Genomic DNA, 27312 nt, shown 5'->3' on the forward strand with positions numbered 1-27312 from the left:
AAAGGATTCAATGGGAAAAGACCTGCTGCGCAAACTTGGGGGCATGAATTCAAATCCCCAGAACCTACATAAACCAAATGTCGGGGGAGGGAGTGCGAACTGGGATTGGTATGTAAAATGAAAAAAGATAGTTAGTTTTCTTTTTAAAAAATTAAAATAAAAGAGAAGGCTGGAGAGATGGCTCAGCGGTTAAGGGCACTGACTGCTCTTCCAAAGGACCAGAGTTCAATTCCCAGCAACCACATGGCAGTTTACAACTGTCTGTAACTCCAGTACCAGGATATCTGACACCTTCACACAGACATATATGCAGACAAAACCCCAGTGTACATTAAGAATAAATAAACAAATCTAAAAAGAAGAAAAGAAATTTTAAAAAAGAAAAGAAAATGTATATCAAAACAAAACAAAACAAACAAACCGAAACCCAGATGTGGATGCCTGCTTCTGTAATCTCCTACTCCTATGGAGAGACAGGAAATTCACTAATCTGGCTACACAGCTGTGAACAACAAAAGCCGTGCCACAAATGCGGTAGCAGGTGGGCACAGAGCCCAAGGTTGTCCTCTGACTCCAACAGGCACTGTGACATGCTGAAAGAAATGAAACTGGTCAGAGTGACCTAACTGCTTTCCACCTGAACCACACTGTGTAGGCTAGGCTATTTTGAGAAACACTTCATACATGACAAGGGCCATCGCAGGAGCCAATAACAACTGGGAGAGCAAGGATAGCCAAGAACTGACCAACCAAAAATATGTCCATAGTATGCTTCATCTATCTAAACACCCCAAGGACAGATAAGACCGGGCCAACTGAGAGCATACCTAGGTCATTTGCATAATGATATCATGCTTATTAAACTTCAAGCCCTTTTGTGATCGTTTGCTGTCCTCAATTAGGTCCGGGTATGCAAATTAGGTGAGAACTGGTGGTCCTACGAGATTGACTATAAAAACTCCTATAATCTCTGGAAGGCAGTTCCTCCCGCACTCACTGGGTTGAGTGTGCTGGATGAGTTCCTTGCCTAGGCTTGTACAATAAACCTTGCTTTTGCATCCAAGTTCTGGATTCCTGGTGGTCTCTTTGGGGTGCAAGCAGTCTGGGCATAACAATGTGAGTGTTCATATTCACATACATGAATGCGCACACACAGACCTCAGAAATTCAGTGAAAGGCCCATTTTCAGATGAGCAAGAAAATATTAAATAGGTTCGTGAACTTACCAGGCCTGACAATGCAGGCCTATAATCCCAGCTATTTGAGAGTCTGAGGCAGGAGATCAAAAATTCAAGACCTACTTGAGTACCTTAGCAAGACACTGTCTCAAATGTGAATGGCATCGGGCTTCTCTTACCCACCTGCTTATGGGGCTAGCTGCAGCAACAGCTGGTCAGGACCAAGAGATCATCTTCAGACATGATGCGAAGGGGAAAAAGAGATGGGTGATCTGCCTGCCTGTTGGTTCAGTCAGCCATCGGCTCATTCTTTTGTCCATCCATTCACTCATTCTGCAATGACTAATACTACCCCTTCAGGACTGCATTCTCTGCAGGCCATCAGGAAAACAGACCGGAGCCTGGGGCTTGGGAAACAACTGGTAAAGCACTTGCTATGCAAGCATGAGGACCTGAGCTGAGTTTAGAACTCGTGAAAAGCCAGGGATGCACGCACTTGTAATCTCAGTACTAGGAAGGCAGAGGCGGGCAGAGCCCCGAAGCTCAGTGACCACCTAACTAGTCTAGCCTACTTGGTGAATTCCCCGGGCCAACGAGAGCCGATAGATAGTTCCTACGGGCACCAGTTGAGGTTTTACCTCCGGCTTTCATACACGAGCATGTATAAACACCTCTGCACTCTTGCCTCCCCACCCCTACACGGAAACAGTCCCTGCCCTCTGCAACATACTCTTAGAGGTTCCTAGTATTTCGACACATGTTTATTAAGTCCTGTTGAAGAAATAGGAAAGAAGCAAGTTTTCATCCTTATGTGGTTTACAAGACAGCGGTGGGTAATGCAGGTGATTAGCACACAATTGCACAGGGCATTAATTAATCACACTGTGATTACTACAAAGAAGTACAGAGGACCAAGAGAGTCAATTACAAAGAACAGTGTTGGAGAGTCAATTACCAGGAACAGGGCTGGTGAATCAATGGGAAAACTAGAGAGCAGATGTCACAGGGCTCAGGTCCAGGAGAGGTAAGATCCGCTTGGAAGCTGCACTTCCCTGGAAGCTGGGCAGGGTGATGTAGGAGCAAAGGAAAGAATAAACCATCTCTCTGGGAAGGGAGAAATGGCTAGGTGGAAATAGTTGGAGGTCCTGAAGCCATCCTTACCAGCTTGCTTCTTGCTGATCAAGAATATCTGAGGCCAGGATCCAGTGCCTTGCCTCAAGATCAGAAGCTCCAGTGTAGCTGAGTGGCACTTTGGTTCGGACCTGCCTCTATAACTATAGCATCCTCTACTGTCAATATCCAACATCCTTTACTGGGAGGTGTGAGGGGCAGGGGGCTCTACCAATCACACACCTCAGCCTCATTACCGTTGAACAGAAGAGAAGCCGGAGGTCAGAATCACTACCTGCCTCCATCATGCAGACAGTGGGAGTGGGCACCAGAGGGTAGGTCTCCAAAGAAGAGAGTGCTATGGCCGTGTGTGTGTGTGTGTGTGTGTGTGTGTGTGTGTGTGTGTTCCAAGTTCTCTGCAGAGACAGCATAGTGAAGGAACTCTCTGCAGAGGTCTGTTAAAAAGCGACAGGCTCCCCCTGCTGGTCCTGTACTACTTTGGTAGGAGGTAAGTGGAACACATAAGGTGTCCATCCTGACGAGTTGACCAAGTGAGAGGACTCAAGAAGACTTCTGAGTCCCGACTCTAATGACTCCAATAGTTGCCCACACAGATACCTTTAGCCAAACGAGACTGCAAAGAGGGCTGCGGTGGAGTAGCAGGAGTAGACGGGCAGTAAGTTTCAGACACTTGGCAGGAAGGTCAAATACGCAAGAACATTTTAGTCTCCCTTGTCCTCAACAACGTGCAAACACTGCTTCAGTCAAGGAAATCCAGGCTGGTACCCATAACGTTTATTAAGAATCAGTTAGGCTGGGCGGTGGTGGCACACGCCTTTAATTGTAGTACTCGGGAGGCAGAGGCAGGTGGAAGTCTGAGTTCGAGGCCAGCCTGGTCTACAAGAGTTAGGTCTTGGACAGACTCCAAAGCTACAGAGAATCTCTGTATCGAAAAAAACAAAAACAAAAAAAAAATCAGTTGAGATGAGGCCAAGGCTGAGTTTACAGGGAAAGATCACTGCTGCGAACTGTAAACCACACAGCAGCCCTGAGGTAGTCTGGCCTGACAAGCTTTCCTGTGTTCTGGATCTACTGATCTAGAGAACTTTCTTTGGAAATTAAAAGAATTTTTAAAGTTATTAATTTTTGATTGTATGTATATGGATGTTTCCCGGCCATGTGTATTTGTGCACCGTGCTTGGTGTCTGAGACCATGAGAAGGACGTTGGATCACAGGTGTGAGCTGCCATGTGGGTGCTGGGAATTGCACCCGAGTAGTCAGCGCTCTCAACTGCTGAGCCATTTCTCCAGTACCGTGGACTCTTGTTTTAGGGTCAGGTAGTTGTTTTTTTGTTTGCTTTTTTTGCAGCAGAGAAAACCTGCCCAGGAAGCTGGGCATAGTGGCTTTGGAGCCTGTCCTGGAACTAGCTCTGTAGACCAGGCTGGTCTCGAACTCACAGAGATCCGCCTGCCTCTGCCTTCCGAGTGCTGGGATTAAAGGCGTGCGCCACCACCGCCCGGCCCATTCCTGTAAGCCTAACCCTAGAGAATCTCTGTGAGTTCAAGGTCAGCCTCCGCTACCGAGGGGAATTCTGTTTTTGAAACCTTGTATCAAAACAAAACCCCAAATGAATAAAAATAGAAGAATTAAAATGTGTGAGGAAGGCGCCGCAGGTGTGAGCCTTCTGTAGGTTTAGGGTCCGGGAGCGCACGACCGAGTCCGGCTCTGGCCAGCAGGGGGCACCGAGAAGGCGGGCGGAAGGCCACGGGCCGCAGAGTCGGGACTACGGGCGGGCTCCAGAGCCGGGCTGCAGCTCAGCCGCCCGCCTGTCCACTCTTCGTCCGCGGCTCCGCCCGGTATCCAGAATTCCGCCGCGAAGAGACTCAGCCGAGCGACAACCGCCCGGCTCCGTGCCTCCCCGGAAGCGCGGGAGCCTAGGGGGCGGGGCTTGGAAGCGCTTCCGGGGGCGGGGGGCGCGGGCAGGGGCGGCAGCGGGAGCGGCGGGGAAGGGCCTGGCGCCGGCGGCGGCGGCGGAGGGGGCGCCGCGGGCGGGCGATGTGAACGCGGCGCGCGGCCCAGGTGAGGCTGGCGGTTCGCGGGCGGAGGCGGCAGGGCCGGGACGGCCGGTGGAGCGGCTGTCCGGCTCCTCGTGGGTGAGGCGGGGCGGGCGAGACGCTGTCTGGTCAGTGCGGGGGCCGGCCGGGCGCGGTCCAGAGGCCCGGGCACCTGCCAGAGGCCAGGCGCTTGGCTCCGAGGGGTGAGTCGGGGCGGCTGCCCTGCAGCCCTGCAGCCTTCTCTCCTGGGCGCCTCGCTCTCCTTCCTGTACCGAGGAGTCCGAGTGACCGTGGCCCCCGGAGAGCCAGGCCCGGCCTGGGGGCGTCAGCGGGAGGCTGCCCTGGAACTGCTGCCTCGGGCCACCGCCTTGCGCCAGGTAAACAGGCGACGCGTGCCAAGCTTGGCCGGGGTGGTCTCCGTGGTCACTCCGGCGGAGCTGAGGACGGACTGGGGAGGGGGCGTGTAAAACACTGCTTGTCTAGGCGAAGTGACTGCTTTGGGGCTACTCAGATCTGGGACGCACCACCTTTAGGTTTTCAGCACGTCTCTTCCACGCCGGACGTTCCTCCACGTGAGAATTGAGAGTTTAGGTGAACTCCCTACAGACCCGTCATGCTGTGAATATCTGACATTGCAAGGTCTGTGCCTGGTTCAGCATGCGGGGCAGTTTTACTGAAGACATTTTTTTTTAACGTTCCAGATGTAGACTTTTTAACCCCTTCGTGCACTTTGTCTCAGGGAGGTTTAAAATGATTCGCAGAAGTGTTTTCTTGGAAATAGCTTTACTGAGCCTTCGTCATTCCTTGCTGTCGTCCATAGTTTTCCTGTGGAGCATTTTGCATGCAAGCATTTTGCTGTTTGTGTTTGCCCATTTTCTCTTTGTTCCTTAGTCTAGGCTGCTTTTGCTTCACATCTGGATTATTGCAACAGCTTCTTAGCTGGTCTCTGACTCCAGAGGTTTCACCCTCCCCCATCCTTCCTTTATGCTAACGCCAAACTTAGTATAGGAAGTAGAAAAATAGTTGAGTGCTTGAGTGCTTGCTTGTTTAGTAAATGTCAAAATGCTGTTGAGTAGTGGACGAAAGGAGTCGAAACACTAATCTCCAACCAAGGCTTTTACACTGGGTGTTCAGACATTGCCCATGAGACAAGGTTGTGTGCTATAGAGAGGTAGAGGTAGTGGTGGTGGTGGGGCTTAGTGAAAGGGTGGCAAAGGACAAGTAGGATTCAGATTGGGGGGGGGGGAAGGATCCTGTGGAGTTAGTGACTAGACCAGCCTCCTAGCCGAAGGCCAAGATGGGAGAGGAGTAAGAGGAACTATTGATTAGGCTTGGTTCCTGAAAGATCTCGAACACTAGGCCAAAGTTAAAACTGTTCTAGAGACAGGCGTATTCTAGCAACGGGAGTGGGGGGGGGCGGTGCTGTGCAGAAGGTGGAAGGAAGGAGGCTAGAGGGCAGGAGGTGAGCTTAGGGGGGCCACGGCAGTTAGACCACTGTTCAAAGCAGAATAGTATTCTGCCTGCTTTGTGGTGTCAGCCTTTACTGTTCCTCCATCTCCGGTCAAGGGTCTTTTAGGTTTGGCTTCATTCCTCTCACCTAAACCTGACTTTTTCCTGGCCTTTGCTTCTCCAAGTTGTCCATGTTCTGACTGCTTCTAAGGCTGTTGTTCCAGTCCCCTGAGCACGTTCTCCATTTCACTTCCTTCAAGCCCCTGCTGAAGATAGACTTCCTCCAATGGGTGTTCCCTCACTGCCCTACCCCCATGCCTTTGTGGCACCGGGACTCTGCAGCAAGTTTCCTTGGTTGTTGGTTGTCCTGGCCCGGCTGGAGCAATTGTTTGAAGACACTGCTTGTTACCGCTTCTTTCAGACTCTTCTGCCTCCTGATGCTGGAGCTGGAATCTTGATAAAAGGGTCTCAAATAGTTCCTGATTTTTGTTGGTGAACAATGTTTTTTTCCAAGGAGAAGCCATTTGGTTATTAGCCTTCTCTGTCCTCTACTACTGGTATTTAATGTTGCAGTTCCAGGTGGATGCTTTCAGTTTTATTCTCAGACGCAGAAAGCACAGAAAAAATTCTGTGAAACATTAGTGTTCCTTCCGATCCCAAGGAAAGAAAAAAAGTATCTGTAATTCTTGAGTCTAAGGTTGTGGGGAAAGAAAGTTGGGTCTGGGATCAGGCCTGGATTTGGCTCTCAGCGCAGTCACTCAATAACTGTGAAGCTGAGTGATTTGTCCTGTTCTCTGAGCCCATTATTTCTTCTGCTCTTTTTTTTTTCTTTTTTGGTGCTGAAGAGTTAGCCCAGGGCCTCACACATACTAGGCAAAAAAGCACTACCACTGTACCACTGAGTTCCACCTCCAGTTTGAGCCTACTTTTTTTTACTTGTAATGTGTCAAAAAGTCTGTGTTGTGGGGTCGATACAGGTGTATATGTTCATTCATGTGCATCTGTATGTGTGTGCACCAGTGCCCAGGTCAAGTGCCGAGTGTTCCTTTCCACTGCTCTCCCCTTCTCCATCTTATTTTTTTGAGACAGAGTCTCTCACCGTGTCTGGAACTGGCTGTTCAGTCAGACTGGTTGGCCAGCAAGCCCTCTCCAGTGTGTGTGACATTTTTACATGGGTGCTGAGAATCCAGACTCAGGCCCTCATGCGTAAGCACTTTAGAAACTGAGGTCCTCTCCACAGCCTCTGTGGATTTTTAATGATGATGGCACACAAAGGCAGTAGCAAAATTTAGGAACTGCTGAAGACATTTTATTATGATTAGGTGTGGTGTATTGGAGTGGAGGAAGGATGGGCTGCCAAGCTTTGTCTAGCCGATATACATGTCTCTGTTCTGCCTTCCAGATGAAGCAAGAATGTCAGATATTGTGAACCTAGAGTCCTGTCATTTATATTTCCACTGATTTTCATGTATCTTGAAATTCTGTTTCATGCTTTCAACTTCTTAATTGTGTCCATTTAATGTTTTGTAGCTGACAAACTGCTGAATTTAGCTTAGTGAAGGTCACCAACTGAGCGCAGTTAAGCTTCTAATGGTTATTTTCTGTTGATGTTGCTGGCATGGAAAGCACCCTGGAAGAATGCAATTCAAGGTGAGCCTTTCTAATCCATTTGTTATAAGAGGTGGAACGTGTGTATTCTCTAGATCTCCTGGAAAGCCAGCCATGGGTAAATAAGCTGCTGTGCCTTAGTTTATATTGAGGTCTTGCCTTAAGAAAGCTCACTCCTGCACGGAACAGATCTTTTCAGCTCATGATTCAGATGGGAGACATCATCCAGGAACAGTGGTCTAAATCTTCAGTGCATTATTGGTGAGGCTGAGACAGGAGGATCACTGAACCCAGGAGTTTGAATCTAACCTGGGTAACATAGCAAGACTCTAACTTTAGAAAAAAAATGCAGAGATTTTAAAAACACTCTAGGGCCTGCTTTTCTGGCAGAATAAAAACAATGAACAGATTTTGAAAACAATTTTTAAGATTTTTAAAAATTTATTTAACTTTATTTTATGTGCATTGCTGTAAAGGTGTCAGGTCTCCTGAAACTGGAGTTACAGACAGTTGTGAGCTGCCGTGTGGGTGCTGGGAATTGAACTCAGGGTCTCTGGAAGAGCAGCCAGTGCTCGTAACTGCTGAGCCATCTCTCCAGCCCTGTTGAAAACCATTTGAAGTGTCTGAGCAGTTTGACATTATGGCCCCTTACCACCATATCAGACCGCCTGACTTTGTAGTGGAATTTGTCTCCACTTGAAGTTGGTCAGGAGGATTATCACCAAGAAAAGCTACACATCTCAGCCAGATGCCTAGTTAAAGTCTGCTTTCTTCTGAGAGCTATAGTTTTGCTCTGGAGACTGACATGTGCTTTCAGTTCCTGGCTGGATCAGTCATTAGCCGAGTACCCCAGGAAAGTTCCTTGTCTCCTCGTCTGTACAGTGGGGATGGTTGCAACATCTGTGTCTGTTGCCAGGAAGAGCTTTCTCTGCATAGTGTGCACAGCAGGAGCTGAGAGAAGCCAGTCTTCCTTGTTGCTGGTGTGGTTAAAGCGGCCATTCCTTTTCTGCTTGGAAAGCTCAGAAGCAGCTTCCAATGTTTTGCATTGACTAAGACAAATCACACCCTCCCCAAATTAGTGTATCTGGGCAGACCTGGAGAGTGTTAGCGCCTTGCTCAGAAATGTAACAGTTCGGATAAAAATGTTCTCTCACATGAATTAATGCAGTAAGAACTCTAAACTTGTTTTCCTTTAAATTAGGAAGCGCCCTTCATGAATATCCATCACAGAATGCCATTTCCTCCCTGTTTTTTCCCCTTGCATTGAGTTCCATCAGCATCACAATGCTTCCTGCAGCCCTGCTGCTCATCAGCTGCTGCAAACCTGGGTTTGGCATCACAAGCATCCTGACCAAGAATGGTCCTTTCTAGTACCTTAAGCCCAGCCAAATTTGTCACCTTCCTTTCTTTTCTTGAAAGTGTAACTGGGCATTTTTAAAGCATGTGATGAAGCTGCAGTGTTTCCAAGTGAGATGGGATTTTGCCTCCTGCCTGTCTGTCCTGCACCTCCAGGGTCTTTAGCAGGACATTTTGAGGGCTGAGGGTACAGCTGTGCTGGCAGTCCAGAGGTCTTGAGTTTAGGATGCATGAGCTGACCCACACTGAGAGCCTCTTGTGAGGTCCCTGCCTAAGAGCTTATCAGTGTGTGAGACAATTCCCATTGCCTGGTTTGTGCTTTTGTTCTGGTTGTCATGGGAAGCTCTTTCTGAGGCTTTAGCCCATGCTTACGGTGGAGGGGACTTTAGGACCACTGCTGTTCTGTCCAGGTGACATTGAGGCATCCTTTGTGGCTCTCTGTGGCACAGGTTGTAGTGTACAGGATGCTACAGTATTAGGTAGACATGGTGCTGGGTTGTACTTTTGGCCAACTCAGTGGGAGTGGCGTTTAGGAGAGGATCAGGTTTGTTGACTCTGACCTGCTACTGCTATAGTAGAGGGCCTCTTTCCTGAGGGACAAGTGCATCCTTTGGTTCTCTACTCTTCTAGTTCTTACCTTAGTTTATTATTTTCTTTTCTGCCTCTGTAATGCCACATCCTCTCTATAGTTATTAAAGTGTTGGTCAAACCCTAGTCTCTCCCACACCATACTTCTTACTGCCCATTGGACAACCTAAGCTTCACTTGCCTCTTCTGGTCTCTCTCGTGCCCCAGAGTGGATGCCAGCCCACACCCTCGGTCCTTGTGAACCCTCTGGACTCATGTTCATTGTGACTGCCCTGGAATTCCATTTCCTTCTCTAGCCTCATATTCGAGTCTCTACACATGATACTTCTGCTGTGCTTCTTGTATCAGGACCCAGGCCACTCGTATTTTACACTTGCTAGACAAGTGTTCTACCACTGAGTTAAATTCCTAAACCCTTAGTGGGTCCACTTAATATGTGTATTTTTTTAAATATTGGCCACATAGCCTAGAAAGATGGAAAACAATAAGGAAAAGATATGCCTGAACTGCATAAACATGTGTACACTATTCTGTCATTTGTTATTAACTACCGTAAGAAGTTAGTTTATCAACATGTATGTGTGCATTAACGTGAACCGTGTTAGCGAAATGTAAACAAAGATGTAGGATTATCTCTGGAGTCAGACAGGAGGATTGCTACAAATGGTGAGTTCCAGGCAAGCAGTTTGAAAAGACAAAATGAGGCAGTCTGAGATTATAGCTGCATAAATTGCTGCTAGGATTCCATAGCTGCCTCCCAGTGCTCTGCCATGCTCACCAGCTCCAGTGACTTGGATATGCCGGTTGTTGGGGTTATTATGTGCTTCTCATGTATAATTCCTGTAACATAGGACTGTATGCCAGTTCACTGTTACTGGTGAGACTTCCAGTTAGCAAGTTATTAGTGGTTAAGTTTTTGGAGAATTTACTCATGGATATCATTAGGACCTTTAACCCCTATGTTGTTGAAGAGAAAGCTGTAAGGCTGGGCATGATGGTGTACACCTGTAATTCCAGTATTTGAGAGGCAGAGATAGGAGGGTTGCCTTGAGTTTGAAGCCAGCTTGGGCTATAGATTCTGAAAACAAACAAACAAACAAGAACAAAATGAGTCAACTATAGATTCTTTTGAGAAATGAGCATGGAAAAAAATCATGTGATTAAATTGTTCTAGATCTGACTACTTTTTGTTTGTTTGTTTGTTTGTTTGTTTTTGGTCTTTTTTCGAGACAGGGTTTCTCTGTAGCTTTGGTGCCTGTCCTGGAACTAGCTCTTGTAGACCAGACTGGCCTCGAATTCACAGATATCTGCCTGCCTCTGCTTCCTGAGTGCTGGGATAAAAGGCCGGTGCCCAGCGACCTGGCTACTTTTAAGTGCATTGTAGAGCTTCTTCCATATTGAAGCATAGACAGTGTATCTATCTGTTGCTTTGTTGTTATTGTTGTTTGTTTGTTTTGCTTTTTTATTTTTCAACAGGGTTTCTCTGTGTCACAGCTATAGCTGGAACTCTCTGTAGATCAGGCTGGCTTCAAACTCACAGAGATCCTCCTGCCTCTGCCTCCTGAGTGCTGGGATTAAAGGTGTGCGCCATTGCTGCCCGGCTCCCTGCTTTTTCTTAAAAAACAGTCTTATTTTGTGACTGTTCCTCTTTTATGGCTGCAGCAGGAAAAAAGAAAAGAAAAGCACAGTGAATGCCCCTCTTACATGCACACACACACAAACACACACACACATATATATGTGTATATACACACACACTTCTGCAACATATATGTATATATACACTTCTGTAACGTGTGTGTATACATACTTCTGCAAGCACTGTATCTGTATTCTAAATTCTTTTTAAAAATAATTTTTTTATTTATTATGTGTGGTGCACATGTGGAGGACAACTTGTCGGAGTCAGTTCTTTCCTTCTACCAAGTGTGTCACAAGGGTCCAGGTCCAACTTGGGTCGTCAGGTTTGGCGGCAGGTGCCTTTACCTGCTGTGCTAACTCTCCAGCCCCTAGACTCAGTTTTTAGCAGTTACTTTTATATAGCAGCCTTTTATGTGCTGATAAATATCACCAAATTATCCTCAGGATTATTACATTTGTCAGCACTTAAAAGCTTGCTTACATCTCTAGTGGCTTAAAAATGGCGTCTTGAGGGGCTGGAGTGATGGCTCAGTGGTTAAGAGTACTGACTGCTCTTCCAGAGGACCCGGGTTCAATTCCCAGCACCCGCATGGCAGCTCACAACTGTCTGAAGATCCAGTTGCAAGGGATCTGACACCTTCACACCAATGCACATAAAATAAAGTTAAATAAACCTTAAAAAAAGAATGGCATCTTGGATCATGGTGTGCCTCAGTGCTAAAGTGTATGCCTACCACATGCAAAGTTCTGGTTCAATTTCCCAGTACTGCCCCCACCAATTTTTTTCCTTTTGTAATTCAAATGTCTTTAATCATGAATAAAGTTAAAACTTGTTTTTGTGGGTTTTTGTCTTTTCTAGGTCTTTCTCTTTTTAGCTGTCTATAAGTAGCCTTTGCCAATTCTTTGGGAAAAAAATTTTTGTGTCAGTCCAATTTGATAAACAAGTTAAAGAATTTAGAATTAGCCCAATATCAAATCTATGCATTTTCCTTCAATCTGCCCTTTACCTTTAGAGAAGTGTGTTTTTCATCTTATATTTTTATATAGTCCTGTACATTTGTATGTGCCTTTGTGGCTTCTGGAACTGATGTCATGCCTGGGAGATCTGCTAAGCTGATGTGTATGAATTCATCCAACTAGTTATTTTTTGGTAATACACAAGTCTTTTCAAAATACCATTGTAAGAGTGTTGATGGTGGTATTCAGGGGAAAGCCAAAGCCAGCTGAGCACTGCTTACTCGTTTTTAGGACACCGGCAAGCAGGCAGCTGCTTTGAAGGCTCCAGGAGCTGTGTTCTGTATCGCCCAGGCCTGTCATTTCATCCTGCCCTACAGTGACAGCCCCCAGAAGAGTGTCATTGCCTTTTTGCCTCCTTTGTTCACATCCATGTGAACGAACGGGCTAGTCACTGGTGTCCCTTCTTACTTTGCTCAGCATGTCTATTAGTTTCTGGTTGACTGTGTCCTTGTCTTCCTGTTTCTGCCCAGTGCCCTTTTCTTCTAGAGCTCCCTCAGATAAAAAAAAACTTCACTGTGCAGGGAAGCCTTGGAACTGAGTTTAGGGGATCAGGCCATCTTGCCTTTCACACAGCCATTGTGCAGCATCCACAGTGCAGTGGTGTGCCTGGGCTTTTTCTGGTGGGACTGTGCAAAACTTTCAAGTAGCCTTACTTACTAACCCCATTGCCATCTGGTCTTCTATTAGGCCTTCTGTTCCCTTCTCTTTTGGTCTGTGTGAGGAATGGTGGTTGACGGACTAGCTCCACTCTCTCCCTGGGGCCATGTCCACAGCACTAGGCTGTGTGAGTGGCCTCTCTCGGTGTGCCCAAACTACTCCCTAATTGAGCTGCTACCCTGAACTCACTCAATTAGACCTCCCTGCTACTTAGAGACACCCCCCCTCCCTCCAGCAGCAGTAGCAGCGCCGTTGGTGGCTTCCTCTTCATACACTTCATACACACATTGCTCAGAGTTTACTCTTGTTCTTTGAAGTCCAATTTTAGTGTTGCTTTGCGTTCTGTTGAACTTGGTCTGAACCTGTGTTGTCTTGATGGCATCTGGTCTCTGAGATGTCCACCTTGAGTCACCACAGGGCTGTCACTTGAGTCCTAGCTTTGTGGTTTCTAACTAATTAAGGCTTTTATATAGAGAGAGGGCTTTTTGCTTAAACCAGACAGGGGGCCTGAGGATCCAATGGCATCAAAACTGGTCTGGGAAGAGGTCATGTGGTTTATTCGGAGCACCACCCCTATCTTGACGTTTTCCTGATCTTAGCTCTTACCTGTGCAGGTTTGTTGCTTTAAAAAGGATCCACTTGTAGCCTAGGCTGGCTTCCCGTCTCCTACTGCTCTGCTGGGAGGGAGTTTGATCTGGAAAGAGGACGCTTTGAGCATTTGTGCTGTTACTAAAATGCCTTCAGTATCTTAGTGATATGAAGATGCTTGCCACTTGTCCCTATCACCTTCCTTCCTCTCCTGGGCCCATGGAAATGGTGCTGAGAAAGTCAGCCTCTTGGAGTCTTGGTTTCCTTGTCTCTAAAAAATTGGGATGTGCGGGGGCTCCTTGAAGTGAGGCATGCAAGCCTTGACGTTTTTTGCCTAACACGAACCCAGCATTCAGTAAGTGGTGGTTTCTGGTGATCACGCCCGGGAAGGTGAAGGGGCGTGACTGCAGGTGACATTGAAAAAGCAGGAAGATTATCTTCCCACTGGCTGAATGAGCAGAAGAGGATGGGGAAGACATTATGGAGCAGTAGCCAGTTTCAGCTTATTCCTGTGTCCCCGGAAGCAGTGTTTCATGTTCATAACCACAGCATAGCTTTCACAGACAAAAACAAAATAGCTATTAATGGCACCAGAGGAAAAAATCCAGCGTATATGTGATTGTTTTTATAGTTAAGATATTACAGGATAAATAACTAGGGTTTTCCCCATTCTAATGTGCTAGGAAGACATGATTAATCTGCTAAATTAAAGAACACTGATCCTAATGTTTTTAGTGAGTGGAATAATCAAATTCATTATTGTTTTCTGAAGCAGCTGCAAACTTAATCTAAATGAAAAACGAATATAAATCACATCTCTGCATTATAAAAAATGAATTTGATTCCCATCTCTCCCTGGGCTGGGAGAAAGCTGCATTAAGCCCACGTCAAACTGCAAGATGGGGACTTTTGTGAGTCTTTGCATTCCCTGTGGTTTGCTATGTGTAGGAGTTGATGTTGAGTGAGTATTTCCTATAAGTGTAGAGAAATAATTTAAGTCCCTAGTTAGTATGCCATTTACTGATTGCAATTAAATCTTAGTGCAGCACAAATGACAGAGGCTAATTTCCTTAATTTACAAAGAGTTCTGACAATCCAGTAAAAAGGCAACTGTGGGTAGAGGATAAAAAGAGGCAGTTCAGAGACTGGCTGCCTTCAGATTGCCATTTTGTGTGAGAAACATGGCATCCCCATTGATAGAAAATCACAAGGCACATCAGAAGAAGGAGGTACCATTTTCCTTCTTCCAGTTAAGTAAAGGTGAAATAGTTTAACGCTTGATGCTGGTAGCTGTGGGGAGCAGCTTTTCCCTGTGGTCTGGGACCGGTAGGCACTTGCTACCTCTTAGAAGGTGCTTTGGCATTTTAGGTTGAAATGCAAAACCTCTCAGTTCTTCTGCGAAGTGTTACAAAAGAACTGAGATGTCTGTAACATGTCACCATGCTGTGTGTAATGGCTGATTAGTTTGCTTCCTGGTTTTGCATCAGTTGACATTGTGCCACAGCTGACCATGGAGGCTATGAAGTTGGAAGAATTTAAGGTATATTAAATATTTCTCTCTCTTTTTTTTTTTTTTTTTTTTTTTTTTTTTTTTTTTTTTTTTTTTTTTTTTTTGGTTTTTTGAGACATGGTTTTTCTGTAGTTTTGGAGCCTGCCCTGGGACTCTTTCTGTAGATCAGACTGGCCTCGAACTCACAGAGATCTGCTTGCCTCTGCTTCCTGAATGCTGGGATTAAAGGCGTGTGTCACTATCACCTGCCTATGTTTCTTTCTTTAAAAGAATTTATGTATGTATGCCTGTTTGTATGTGGATCAAATGCATACATTCACCCAAGGAAACCAGAAGGGGGCATCAGACCCCCCAGGAATTGGCAGTTACAGATAGCTGTGAACTGCCATGTGGGTGCTAGGAACCAGACTTAGATCCTCTGCTAGAGCAGCCAGTGCTCTTAACTGCTGAGCCATTTCTTCAGACCTAGTTACATTTCTTAGGACCTGGACACATACTAGTACATGTTCAGCATTCTCTGAAAAACTCCCAATGGTGCTTTTCCTTTAGAAGAGGGACTAGAGTGGGGAGGTTTTGTTATTTTTATATCTGTCCTGTGCTCTGAAGTGTTGTACTTTAAAGACAAACTTATTTAAAACTTAATATAAAGTAGGCCTGTTGAAATTCTGTACAGGGAAGAATTAGGAAGCTGCTGTTCCTAAGAATAGAGGCTCATGGGTGAAGTTGACATCCAGACAAAGTCTCTTTCTGTCCTGGGAAAGGAGGCATCAGATCCCCCAGGAATTGGCAGTTACAGATAGCTGTGAGCTGCCGTGTGGGTGCTGGGAACCAAACTTGGATCCTCTGGCCATGGGGTATAGAACTTAAAATTACACCTTTTGTTCTCCTTAGTTTCCTAGAAACTGAAATTATCTGTGAATTCACCTTGCCTGCAGATTGTTACTGAGTGTTGCTTGTTAGCAGCTCTGGGGAGGAGTCTTCACATTGTTGCTGCAGAAGAAGGAAGTGTCACTGTGCCGAACAGGAGAGCACCCCCTTTCCCCTTTTGCAGAAAAACAGGATCCTCTGGTGTCCGCTGTAGTGTGCTGCTTTGCTGTGTCCCTGCTATGCCTGCAGCCTGGAGAGGAGGCCTCTCTGAAGCCCCTTCAGCTTCACATCTGTCTGAAAGTGCTTTGCCGTTTTCCTAGCTTTCTTGACTTTGTGAGGACTCCATCCCTTTCCTTCACTGTGCTGACACAGTGCTGTGAGACGGTGACATCTGACCCTTTCTTAGGAGAAAGATTGCATCTCTTGTTAAATTTTGTTTTTGTTACTGATGAAATGACTATGTCTAAAATGCTATTTTTATTCCTTGTTTTTATTGTAGGGTACTTCCCACTTTCTCTTCTATCAGGTTCAGTGTGTTCGGACTGATATTGAGGTCCTTAATCCATTTGGACTTGATTTTTGTGCATGGTGATAGATATGGGTCTATTTTCATTCTTCTGCAGATTGACATCCAGTTTTGCCAGCACAATTTGTTGAAGATGCTCTCTTTTTTTCCATTGTATACTTTTAGCTCCTTTATCGAAAATCAGGTGTTCATAGGTTTGTGGGTTAAAGTCAGGGTCTTCTATTCAATTCTATTGGTCGACTTCTCTGTTTTTATGCCAATACCAAGCTGTTTTCACTACTGTAGCTCTGTAATAGAGTTTGAAGTCAGGGATGGTAATACCTCCAGACAATCCTTTATTGTATAAGATTGTTTTGGCTATCCTGGGTTTTTTGTTTTTCCATATGAAGTTGATTATTGTCTTCTCCAGATCTGTGAAGAATTTTGATTGGATTTTGATGGGGATTGCATTGAATCTATAGATTGCTTTTGGTAGAATTGCCATTTTTACTATGTTGATCCTCCCAATCCAAGAGCAAGGGAGGTCCTTCCATTTTCTGGTGTCCTCTTCAATTTCTTTCTTCAAAGACTTAAAGTTCTTGTCAAATAGATCTTTCACTTCCTTGGTCAGAGTTACCCCAAGATATTTTATGCTATTTGTGGCTATCGTGAAAGGTGATGCTTCTCTGATTTCCCTCTCTGCTTCCTTATCCTTAGTGTATAGGAAGGCAACTGATTTTTTGGAGTTGATCTTGTATCCTGCCACATTACTAAAGGTGTTTATCAGCTGTAGGAGTTCTTTGGTAGAGTTTTTGGGGTCGCTTATGTATACTATCATATCATCTGCAAATAACGAAAGCTTAAGTTCTTCCTTTCCAATTTGAATCCCCTTGATCCCCTTATGTTGTCTTATTGCTATTGCTAGAACTTCAAGCACTATATTGAAGAGGTATGGAGAGAGTGGACATCCTTGTCGTGTTCCTGATTTTAGTGGGATGGCTTTGAGTTTTTCTCCGTTTAATTTAATGTTAGCTGTCGGCTTGCTGTAAATAGCTTTTATTATATTTAGGTATGACCCTTGTATCCCTAATCTCTCCAAGACCTTTATCATAAAGGGGTGTTGAATTTTGTCGAATGCTTTTTCAGCGTTTTTAAAAAGCATCTGTTCATATTTGTGGAGTTTTTATTTGTGATATTCAGCTTTTATTGATTTGTGAATCTCATGGATTTTGTATTTTGCAAATTCTTTTCATAATCCTTTCTGCCCCCTTTCTTCCTTCCTTCCTTCCTTCCTTCCTTCCTTCCTTCCTTCCTTCCTTCCTTTCTTTCTTTCTTTCTTTTTGTGGTTTTTCAAGACAGGGTTCTCTGTATAACCCTGGCTGTCCTGGAACTTGCTCTGTAGACCAGCTGGCCTGGAACTCACAGAGATTCTTCTGCCTCTGCTCCTGAGTGCTGGGACTAAAGGCGTGCACCACTACCTGGCTTTTGTAAGCATTTTTAAGATAGAAAAGCTTTATTTCTTTGGTTAAACCTCCACATTTGTACATCAACATGCCTTCTCTCCAGGGAAAGGATTTAGCGATAAAGTTTATCAAGTTCCCCAAGCCACTTCTGTTTAGTAATTGTCCTTTTCCCCTTCTTTGAAAAAGCCCCTGAAATGACTGATCTCCCTGACACCAGCAGCTTCTGTGGCCCTACTCTTCCCCTGTGCCTTGTCCCTGCTGAAGCAGGAGCTTCGAGCACGTCCTTCCTTCCTGGTTCTCTGGCTGTATCTCTTGACACATGGAATTCCTTCTGTGAGCACAGTTTCTCTGCAGGACTGTTACGGCCTAGAGATCATTGGTAACCTTTATACATCCTCTTTGGTCTTATTTGCAGTAGCGTTTGCTCAGATGGTCTCTGTGACCATGTCCTCACTGTAAAGATGACCTAGTCTTAGCGGTTTTGATGGCTAGAGGAGTGCCACTCCCCTGGACGCTTGTGCCCGACACACCGCAGACTCCCAGCTTGTATGTACCAGTGAGTTTGTTAACCCTGTTACATCCCATCTGTTTAGATTTTCTGTTCTCTCTCTCTCTCTCTCTCTCTCTCTCTCTCTCTCTCTCTCTCTCTTTTTCTCTCTCTCTGGTTTTATAAGACAAGGTTTTTCTGTGTAGCCAGGATTTGTTGTGGAATGATGAGAAATTTAAAATGCCTTGTGGTAATGTTGGCTCTGTAACGCTAAATTGAATATTTTTGATTTTACTTCACAAGTCTAACTGCTAGGTTGGCTGGGGCGCTGTACAGCAGTGGAGACTTAGCAGTGCATGAGCTCTGGGTGCTGTGTCTAGTACTGTGCTGGGGACTCTAGGGACTGGTAACTAGAAAACACTAAACGCATGTGGCTTGTATTATTGGACATCAATGTCAATGTTCTAGGATAGATGCGTTTTTTTAAAGTCTTTTTGTGTTTTTTTGTTTTATTTTTTTTTTGAGAAACGGCTGTCCTAGAATTAGCTCTGTAGACCAGGCCAGCCTGGTTTTACAGATACTCACTTGTGTCTGCCTCCCAAGTGCTGGGATTAAAGGTGTGCCACCACCTGCTGGCTTTAAATCATTTTTAAAAGAAACTTAACAAAAAATTCCAATGGCCTGCATTCTATTTATGAATTCAGTTAAGAAGACAGCATTGTCTCACAGCTGAGATATATGTCTTCATTTGCCCATATAAAAACTCCTTATTAAAATAGTGGGCCATTGAGATGGCTCACTGGGGGGAGTCATGTGTTACCAAGCCTGGTGACCTGAGTTCAATACTTGAAATTCACACGGTGAAAGAAGAGAAAAGATTGCCACAAGTTGTCCTTTGACTCCCACACGTGTGTGTTCTCTTTCTCATGTACACTGTAAAAAAAGATAATGCCTTTTTCTTCCTTGTGCCCTATTTTATTTATGGCCCCAGATTCCTTATAACCCCGTGCTGCTGTGTTGCCGGTTGTCCCTCATTTTGACACAATCGCAAGTGATCACTTGTGGTTTTTGTTTTAAATAGTCAATACCTGTATGTAACCAGTAATTTGGGTTTTTTTTTCCCTCTCTGTTTCTCTTTTTGTTTGTTTGTTTGTTTGTTTCCAAGATAGAGTTTCTCTGTGTAGTTCTGGCTGTCCTGGAACTTACTCTGTAGTAGACTAGGCTGGCCTCAAACTCAGAGATCCACCTGCCTCTGCCTCCCGAGTGCTGGGATTAAAGGTGAACGCCACCACTGCCTTTCTTCCATCTTTCTTAGATGGTTGTGTATGCCTTCAGTTTCCCTTGTTGCTTTGGCTCACTTCCAAATACAAAAATGTTAAGAATAACATGGCAGCTGGGCTTGGTGGCACACACATTCAATCCCAGCATTCGTGAGGCAGAGGCAGGTTGATCTTTGTGAGTTTGAGGCCAGCCTGGTCTACAAACTGAGTTACAGGACAATTAGAACTGTTATACAGAGTAACCTTGTCTCAAAAAACTTTAAAAAAAAAAAAGAGAGAACAAAAAAGGAAAGATAGCCAGGCGGTGGTGGCGCACGCCTTTAATCCCAGCACTCGGGAGGCAGAGGCAGGCGGATCTCTGTGAGTTCGAGACCAGCCTGGTCTACAAGAGCTAGTTCCAGGACAGGCTCCAAAACCACAGAGAAACCCTGTCTCGAGAAACAAAAAAAAAAAGGAAAGATAAAGAATGGGTATGATAGAGCCAAGTGTGGTGGTACACACCTTTAGTCCTAGTATTCAAGAGGCAGAAACAAATGGATGTCTATGGATTTGAGACTGACCTGGTCTACATAATGGATTGGAGGACAGCCAGGGCTATGCAGAGAGAGACTGAGACCCTGTCTCAAAATATTTAAAAAAAAAAAAAAAAAAAAAATTCAATAATTGAGTAAAATGAAATTGCAGAAAAAGCCGAGGCCCTTGGAAAACTGAACAGAGTTCCAGGACAGGCGCCAGAGCCCCAGGGAAACGATAAACCAAAAAAACAAAAACAAAAAAAAAAAAAAAAAAAAAAAAAAAAGGAAGGGGGAAGGGGGAAGAAAGAATGGTGATGGTAGAAAGTGTTGTCTGTCTTAGAAGCCTTGATGGGACGCCTTAGCCGGTGTTTACCAGAATGTGCTCTCCAGAGCACTGATGCTTTGGAATACTAATGTCATACCTTGAGAGGAGAGTTCCACAGTTAAATGAGTTTGCAAACTGCTGAGTTAAACAGAATGGTGTCTGCAGAACCCTTTCAGATGGGTTATTATGCTAATGTCTTTTAATCCCTAGGAGGTAAGGATGTTGGGGCTAGCACATGTTATGTTGAATACATTTTGGGAAGAGACAATGATTCTTTCTAAGGATGATGTCATTGCTTTGCAGTAGATTCTGTTTGTTATGTTTCTAGAGTAGGGCTCTATTTGCTTATCGGACTGCTGTTTTCTTACTCTGAAGGGGTGTTTACTTCTGAGATGAATTTTTGGCATGATAATGTGGCTGAGCAAGTTTCTCTGACTTTCTGATGCCACGAGTAATCTTAGCAGTGTCCAAACCTTAGCCAGTGTTCCTTGTTCTTGGCATTTGCAGAGGGCCTTGCAGTGCCTTAGCTGAAGCAGACTTCTTTCAGTTGCCCGTCTCTGGGAGTCAGCTTTGTGCCAGATGCACTAAAATGCCTCTGTGTCTCCACACACGGCTAGAACAGTGTGAACGGCCTGGAGATCGTTTGTGCCTTGGCACTTCTGTGTCTTTTTCATTTAGTTCTGCCAATTTATGTTATGCTAAAAATATGTCCATTTCATGCAGATTTCAAATTGACTTCAATCAGAAGTCTAGGATAAATAGAAGCATAACATTCCTCTTTGACATAAATGTTTTAGCTCAGATTCTGACAAGATTGAAAATTCTGATGTGATCCACTCAAACTAACTGATTGATCCTTTCCTGCAAGAGTCTTAGATTTAGACTCGTTTTATAGGCTTTATTTTTTTTTTGGTGGTTATACCCTAGTGAATTATTCTGCTTGCTTTTGTCTTTGTTTTTATAGCCTCCTGAGTTGAGTCACTTATTTTCACTTTTTATTGCTTAAGATAAATTGTTAAGGCACTCATTTCTCTTGTACTTTTTTGTTGTAGATGATGCTTTCTGAGCCTCAATGTTTTATTATGAAAAATTTCCAAGCTGCAGAAAAATTGACAGGTTTTCACAGGTGGCCACTTGACTGCTGTGTGCACTGTTAACAGTTTACTGTGTTTGCTTTGTCACTTGTCCGTCTATCTGGTCTGGGAGTTAGTGCTCAAGTGAATCGGAGACAGGCAGACTTACTCTCAGGCCCTTCTTGCTCGCGATTCAGTACTTAGTATGGAGCATTTCCATAGGTTGGCTAGATGTGATGGCGTACTTCTGTAAGCCAGGCATTCAGGACAAGCCTGAGTGTGAGGCCAGACTGATCTGTGGGGTGAGGCCCTGACTCAGAAAGCAAAATATCTCTTGGTTGGATTTCAAAACCAAATTATTATTATTATTATTATTATTATTATTATTATTATTATTATTATTATTATAATTTTGGTGTTTCGAGACAAGGTTTCTCAGTAGTTTTGGAGCCTGACCTGGAACTAGCTCTTGTAGACCAGGCTGGCCTCGAACTCACAGAAATCCACCTGTTTCTGCTTCCTGAGTGCTGGGATTAAAGGCATACACCACCACTGCCCGGCTATAAAATTAGAATTATTAGTTCTAGTTTTGTGTTTACCTTAGCAGCTGTGTGTTAGTATGTACATGCATGTTGTCTACCTGTGTGTGTACACACATGCATACCGCAGTGCTCTTGAGGTTAGAGGACAGCTTTGGGAAATTGATTCTTCTTCCATCATAGGGGTTCTGAGAAACTGAACTTAGCTTCACCCATTGAGCCATCTCACCAGCTCCTTCAGTGGTTTTGAGTGGTTCAGTGCTGAAGGTTCAAGGTCAGGAGTGGTGGGAACAGTGTCCCGGGCATGCTAGTACCATGAATAGCATGGAGGGCCCTCCACTTGCAATGTGCCCATCACTCTTCTTTCTTTTGCCTGAAATAACACTTTCCTGCAAGGGACAGGAACTGTACGTTTCTTGTTCTTCAAAGGTATGTGGGGAAAGCCCTAATCACGATTATACTGGAAAGAAGTTTGTTCCATTCACTGGTTTGAGTTGCTGGATGCTTGAAAAACTACTGATTAGAAGTATGTAAGTGGAGGCTGGGGAGTTGTTTCATTCAATAAAGTGTACACAAGCATGAGGATCTGAGTTCCAATCCCTGGCACCCATGTAGCAAGAACAAGGAGGGTAGTGAGATAATTCAGCATCTGCCTTAAAGCCTGATGTGTTGTAGTAGGAGCGGTGGGGTGCTTCCCGCCACCCTGCTAGCTTTACCCGAAATAATTACACAGAAACTGTATTCTTTTAAACACTGCCTGGCCCATTAGTTCCAGCCTTTTATTGGCTAGCTCTTACATATTGAGCTAACCCATTTCTAATAATCTGTGTAGCCCACGAGGTGGCTTACCAGGAAAGATCTTAACCTGCATCTGTCTGGAGTGGGAGAATCATGGCGACTGACTGACTCAGCTTCTTTCTCCCAGCATTCTGTTCTGTCTACTCCGCCTACCTAATTTTATGTCCTATTAAAGGGCCAAGGCAGTCTCTTTATTTAACCAATGAAATTAACACAAAACAGAAGACTCTCCCCCATCACTGATGAGCTGGGCTTGATCTCCCAGTCCTTGTGAGGGAAAGAATCAACTTCCAAAAGTTGTTCTCTGGTCTCTGCATGGGCACCGTGGCATCTCAGACATAAATAAATAAAATGAAATTAAAAAAAAAAAAGATTGGAACTGTAGTTAAGAGCACAGATTTGGTCTTCAACACCCACAGGGTGGCTTACAACCATCTATAACTGCAGTCCCAGTGGATCTATCACTCAATTCTGGCCTCTGAGGACAGAGTGTACATGGTACATAGTCATACTGTCAGGCAGAACACCTGTACACCTGCAAATTACCTGCAAATAATAATAAAAATTTTAAAACTGGACTTGGGGACATGTGCCTGTTATTGCAGTGCTCTGGGGCTTGTTGGCTAGCAAGACTTGCCAGTTGGTGAGCTCAGTGGAAGACTACTCTCAATAAAAGAAGGAAGATTGGGGGCCGGAGAGATAGCTCAGTGGTTAAGAACATTGCCTGCTCTTCCAAAAGTCCTGAGTTCAATTCCCAGCAACCACATGGTGGCTCACAACCATCTGTAATGGGGTCTGCTGCCCTCCTCTGGCCTGCAGGCAGACACACAGACAGAATATTGTATACATAAAGGAAGATGCCAGTGTTGTTGACCTCTGGTCCCTATAAACATGCTCACACGTGTTCCTGCCCATATGATGTGTACATAAACATATACACAGACATAAACCATACATAGAGAATTATACAAGGCAGGTGTTATACGAAGTGGAATATTTTTGTAGAGCCCTTTAGAGACCCTCAGCTGTAGGTGAATAGTAATTTTTCTTGAAGGGCACCACTTTTCCTCAGCTGAGCCAGCCTTCCTATGCATTCAATGTTTTACTTTGATCAAATTGAGTGTTGAGCGAGAATGATACTGGGCTAATTGATTGTACACTTATTTGGCTTTAGGTGAATTGATGGAGAGATGGAAGATGAAAACTAAGCAAGAGGAGGAATGTTCAGGCAGACCCTAGGAGTGCTAGCTGCCGAGTTGATGTGAGCTCGTATTTATGCTGCTTGTCTTGCTGAGGAGCTCTGGCGAATTACGGATGCTCTTTGTCTCTGCAGATTACGCCTCGTGTCAGTAGAAATGGACAGCAGCAGTTTCATTCAGTTCGATGTGCCTGAGCACAGCAGCACTGTTCTGAGCCAACTAAACGAGCTCCGCCTGCAAGGGAAGCTATGTGACATCATCGTCCACATTCAGGGTCAGCCATTCCGAGCCCACAAAGCTGTCCTCGCAGCCAGCTCCCCATATTTCCGGGACCATTCGGCATTGAGCACTATGAGTGGCTTGTCGATATCTGTGATTAAGAACCCCAGCGTGTTTGAGCAGCTGCTGTCCTTCTGTTACACTGGAAGAATGTCCTTGCAGTTGAAGGATGTTGTCAGTTTTCTGACCGCAGCCAGCTTCCTTCAGATGCAGTGTGTCATTGACAAGTGCACGCAGATCCTGGAGAGCATCCACTCAAAGATCAGTGTGGGAGATGTTGACTCTGTCACCATTGGTGCTGAAGAGAATCCCGAGAGCCGGAATGGAGTGAAAGATGGCAGCTTCTTCGCCAATCCTGTTGAGATCTCCCCTCCATATTGCCCTCAGGTACGGCAGCCTCCAGTCAGCAGCGATCTCCGGATGGAGACGACCCCCAACAAAGCCCTTCGGAGCCGCTTACAGGAAGAGGGACACTCAGATCGGGGGAGCAGTGGCAGCGTGTCTGAGTACGAGATTCAAATTGAAGGGGACCACGAGCAAGGGGACTTGTTAGTCAGGGAGAGCCAGATCACTGAGGTAAAAGTGAAGATGGAAAAGTCTGAGCGGCCCAGTTGTTCTGACAGCTCCTCCCTGGGTGATGATGGCTACCACACAGAAATGGTTGATGGGGAGCAAGTTGTGGCGGTGAATGTGGGTGCCTATGGCTCTGTGCTCCAGCATGCGTATCCCTACTCCCAGGCAGCCTCACAGCCTTCCAGCATGCCAGAAGCTTTTGGAAGTCAGAGTAATTCCAGCCCATCCAGGTCCATGCTGAGCTGCTTCCGAGGCCGTGGTGCCCGCCAGAAGCGGGCTCTGTCTGTTCACCTGCACAGTGACCTGCAGGGTGCAGTGCAAGGATCTGACAGTGAAGCCATGATGAACAATCCCAGTTATGAGAGCAGTCCCCGGGAGAGGAGTGCAAGGGGTTACTGGTACCCGTACAATGAGAGGTTGATCTGTATTTACTGTGGGAAGTCCTTTAACCAGAAGGGAAGCCTCGACAGGCACATGCGACTGCATATGGGAATCACCCCCTTTGTGTGCAAGTTCTGTGGGAAGAAGTATACACGCAAGGACCAGCTGGAGTACCACATCCGGGGCCACACTGATGACAAACCATTCCGCTGTGAGGTCTGTGGGAAGTGCTTTCCATTCCAGGGCACCCTCAACCAGCACCTGCGGAAAAACCACCCAGGTGTCACTGAGGTCAGGAGTCGCATGGAGTCTCCCGAAAGAACAGATGTGTACGTGGAACAGAAACTTGAAAGTGATGTGTCAGTCTCAGAAATGGCTCTAGATTCCCGAATGGAAATCCACACAGTATCTGATGCGCCTGACTAAGGTGCTACAGAGAAAGAGCTGAACAAAGCACATCAGTCAATGCATAGTTGTGATTTGCTTTGTTGTAATCTTTGGTTTTCCCCATCTGGAAATCTCTTGGTTTCTTGGTAGTTTCTCTGAAGGTTCTGGGTGTGGCACTTGTGTTTACCCTTATCTCCTCTTCCCTCCCCCAGGAGCTCAAAGCATGAAGGGCAACAGAGCCAGGGAGAACACAGACTGACAGTATTCCTCCTTGGCTGATTGCTTCTCCCAACTCTGCCAGTGATTTAGCTATGCCAACTGGTTGACCCCACGTTCTCTGCCAAGAGGCAGGCACTCTTTGACTGTGGGTGCTAGCCCCAGTGCATTTTAATGGAAAGAGGCTAGGATGCTGTCAGCTGATACAAATGGGTAACCTTTTCTAATTTAAAATTAGTTTTAGGGGTAGTTAGACAATTTATATATATATATAATAAAGTGGTTATTATATATATAGTATATATACATTCTCAAATTGGGGTTTATTCTGGTTGAGGTGAATGTAAGAGGAATATATAATTTAATACAATGTGAACAGAGTCTGACTCTGTTTCAACCCCGCCTACTATGTTAGTTTCCACCCTTTGTTTTCCTTACTGAAGAATGTCAGTAGATTTTCACATACAGTAATCATTGTGTCCAAATGCAAGCAAAGCAAATCACAGTGTTCATAGCTCTGCTTCATAACAAACACATAAACCAAATGCCATAAAACTCCTTCAACTGTAGTGGGAACCATTTGGAACTTTTGTTCGTTGCCCAGCTGTGCTGGATGACCTGTGGTGCTGACCTTTCTACACAGTGTAGTGTTATACTAGCCAACCCCAAAGGAGCAGTGGTTTTCAAGGTTTTTACTACAAATCTACCTACCTTCATTCTGTACTGTAGAAGCATACATACCAGGTAACTAATCAGATCACTCCACCCTGAGTAGTGCTCTCACTAAGGGCAGGAGTTTGTAGCACTTGCCTACAAAATTCTCCAGGTAGTGTTGTGCTTTATCGTTTGTTTTCTTTTGGTTTTTCTCTCTCTCCTCAAACAGCCAGTTCAGGTGCACAACAACTTTTTCTATGCAGTTCCCAGGGAAGCTGCAGAACTTGGAATTTGTACTTTTTGTAAAGCTGTACTCTACGGGAATTGCAAGCAATATATCTAGTCTTAGTATTGTGTGTGCTAATGAGAGCCTCAGTGGCTCCTCCACTCTCTCAGTGTTTCTTGCTTAAGGAAAAAAATGTCAAAACCATCGAAGATCCTCAGTGTGTCACCAAATCTGTGTGTATGTCTCACCATTTTTGGTCACGTGGTGCTATTTTTATGTTAAGTATCTTTTAGGTCAGTATCGTCTAGAAAATGTGAAACCTACGAGTAGTGATGACTTATTTACTTTCCTCTCAAGTTCACAGCTTGAAAAGAAACCTCAAAAGCATGTGCTGGCAAACGGGTTATGTCTGAGTTGTGTCTGGTCAGCGCTTTGGAAAATGTCTGTTTGCTCTTAGGTTCATACACACCAACAGGCTTCACAAATGCTCTGGTTCTGTGAACTCAGGCAGAGAGGGCAATTTGATAGGCAGTTTGCAGGCCAGGTTTGTGGCTGACTGCAGAGACAGCAGCGCTCTAGTCTCTGCCTGAGTACCTGGGCTCTGAGACCCAGACTCAAGCAAAACCCAGAAACTGAGGACCAACCTCAGAGGCTAGGAGCTAAGGAATACAAAATAGATGTTTGCTGATTTGCCATGCTTTTTTGGCTCTTAAAATACCAAGAATGATGGGTTTGGGGGGAGGTGTTTTTGTTTAGTTTGTTTGGTGGTTTTTGTTTTTTGTTTTGTT

At 45.1% G+C, this 27312-nt stretch overlaps 1 protein-coding gene across 3 annotated transcripts; it reads left to right on the forward strand.

Moving 5' to 3' along the window:
* The first annotated feature begins 4327 nt into the window (after positions 1–4327).
* On the forward strand, positions 4328–27312 carry Zbtb34 (zinc finger and BTB domain containing 34). 3 transcript variants are annotated; one of them, XM_005346020.3, is made up of 2 exons: positions 4328–4368; positions 23943–27312. In XM_005346020.3, the coding sequence occupies exon 2, from the start codon at positions 23965–23967 to the stop codon at positions 25465–25467; it is 1503 nt and encodes a 500-aa protein (XP_005346077.1). In that variant the 5' UTR covers positions 4328–4368; positions 23943–23964; the 3' UTR covers positions 25468–27312. The 3 variants fall into 3 exon arrangements, with proteins under 3 accessions (XP_005346077.1, XP_026634695.1, XP_026634694.1); XM_026778894.1 differs by lacking the exon at positions 4328–4368 and adding an exon at positions 4664–4720; XM_026778893.1 differs by lacking the exon at positions 4328–4368 and adding an exon at positions 7312–7442.

The sequence above is a fragment of the Microtus ochrogaster genome, chromosome 4 (genome assembly GCF_000317375.1).
Source record: "Microtus ochrogaster isolate Prairie Vole_2 chromosome 4, MicOch1.0, whole genome shotgun sequence".
NCBI classification, from domain to species: domain Eukaryota; kingdom Metazoa; phylum Chordata; class Mammalia; order Rodentia; family Cricetidae; genus Microtus; species Microtus ochrogaster.

Bases quoted from the DNA above. Each gene is read 5' to 3' on its own strand.
- Zbtb34 (XM_026778893.1), top strand. From the start codon at position 7,411: ATGGAAAGCACCCTGGAAGAATGCAATTCAAG. The intron at 7,443-23,942 runs GTGAGCCTTTCT...TTGTCTCTGCAG, and splicing joins CTGGAAGAATGCAATTCAAG to ATTACGCCTCGTGTCAGTAG.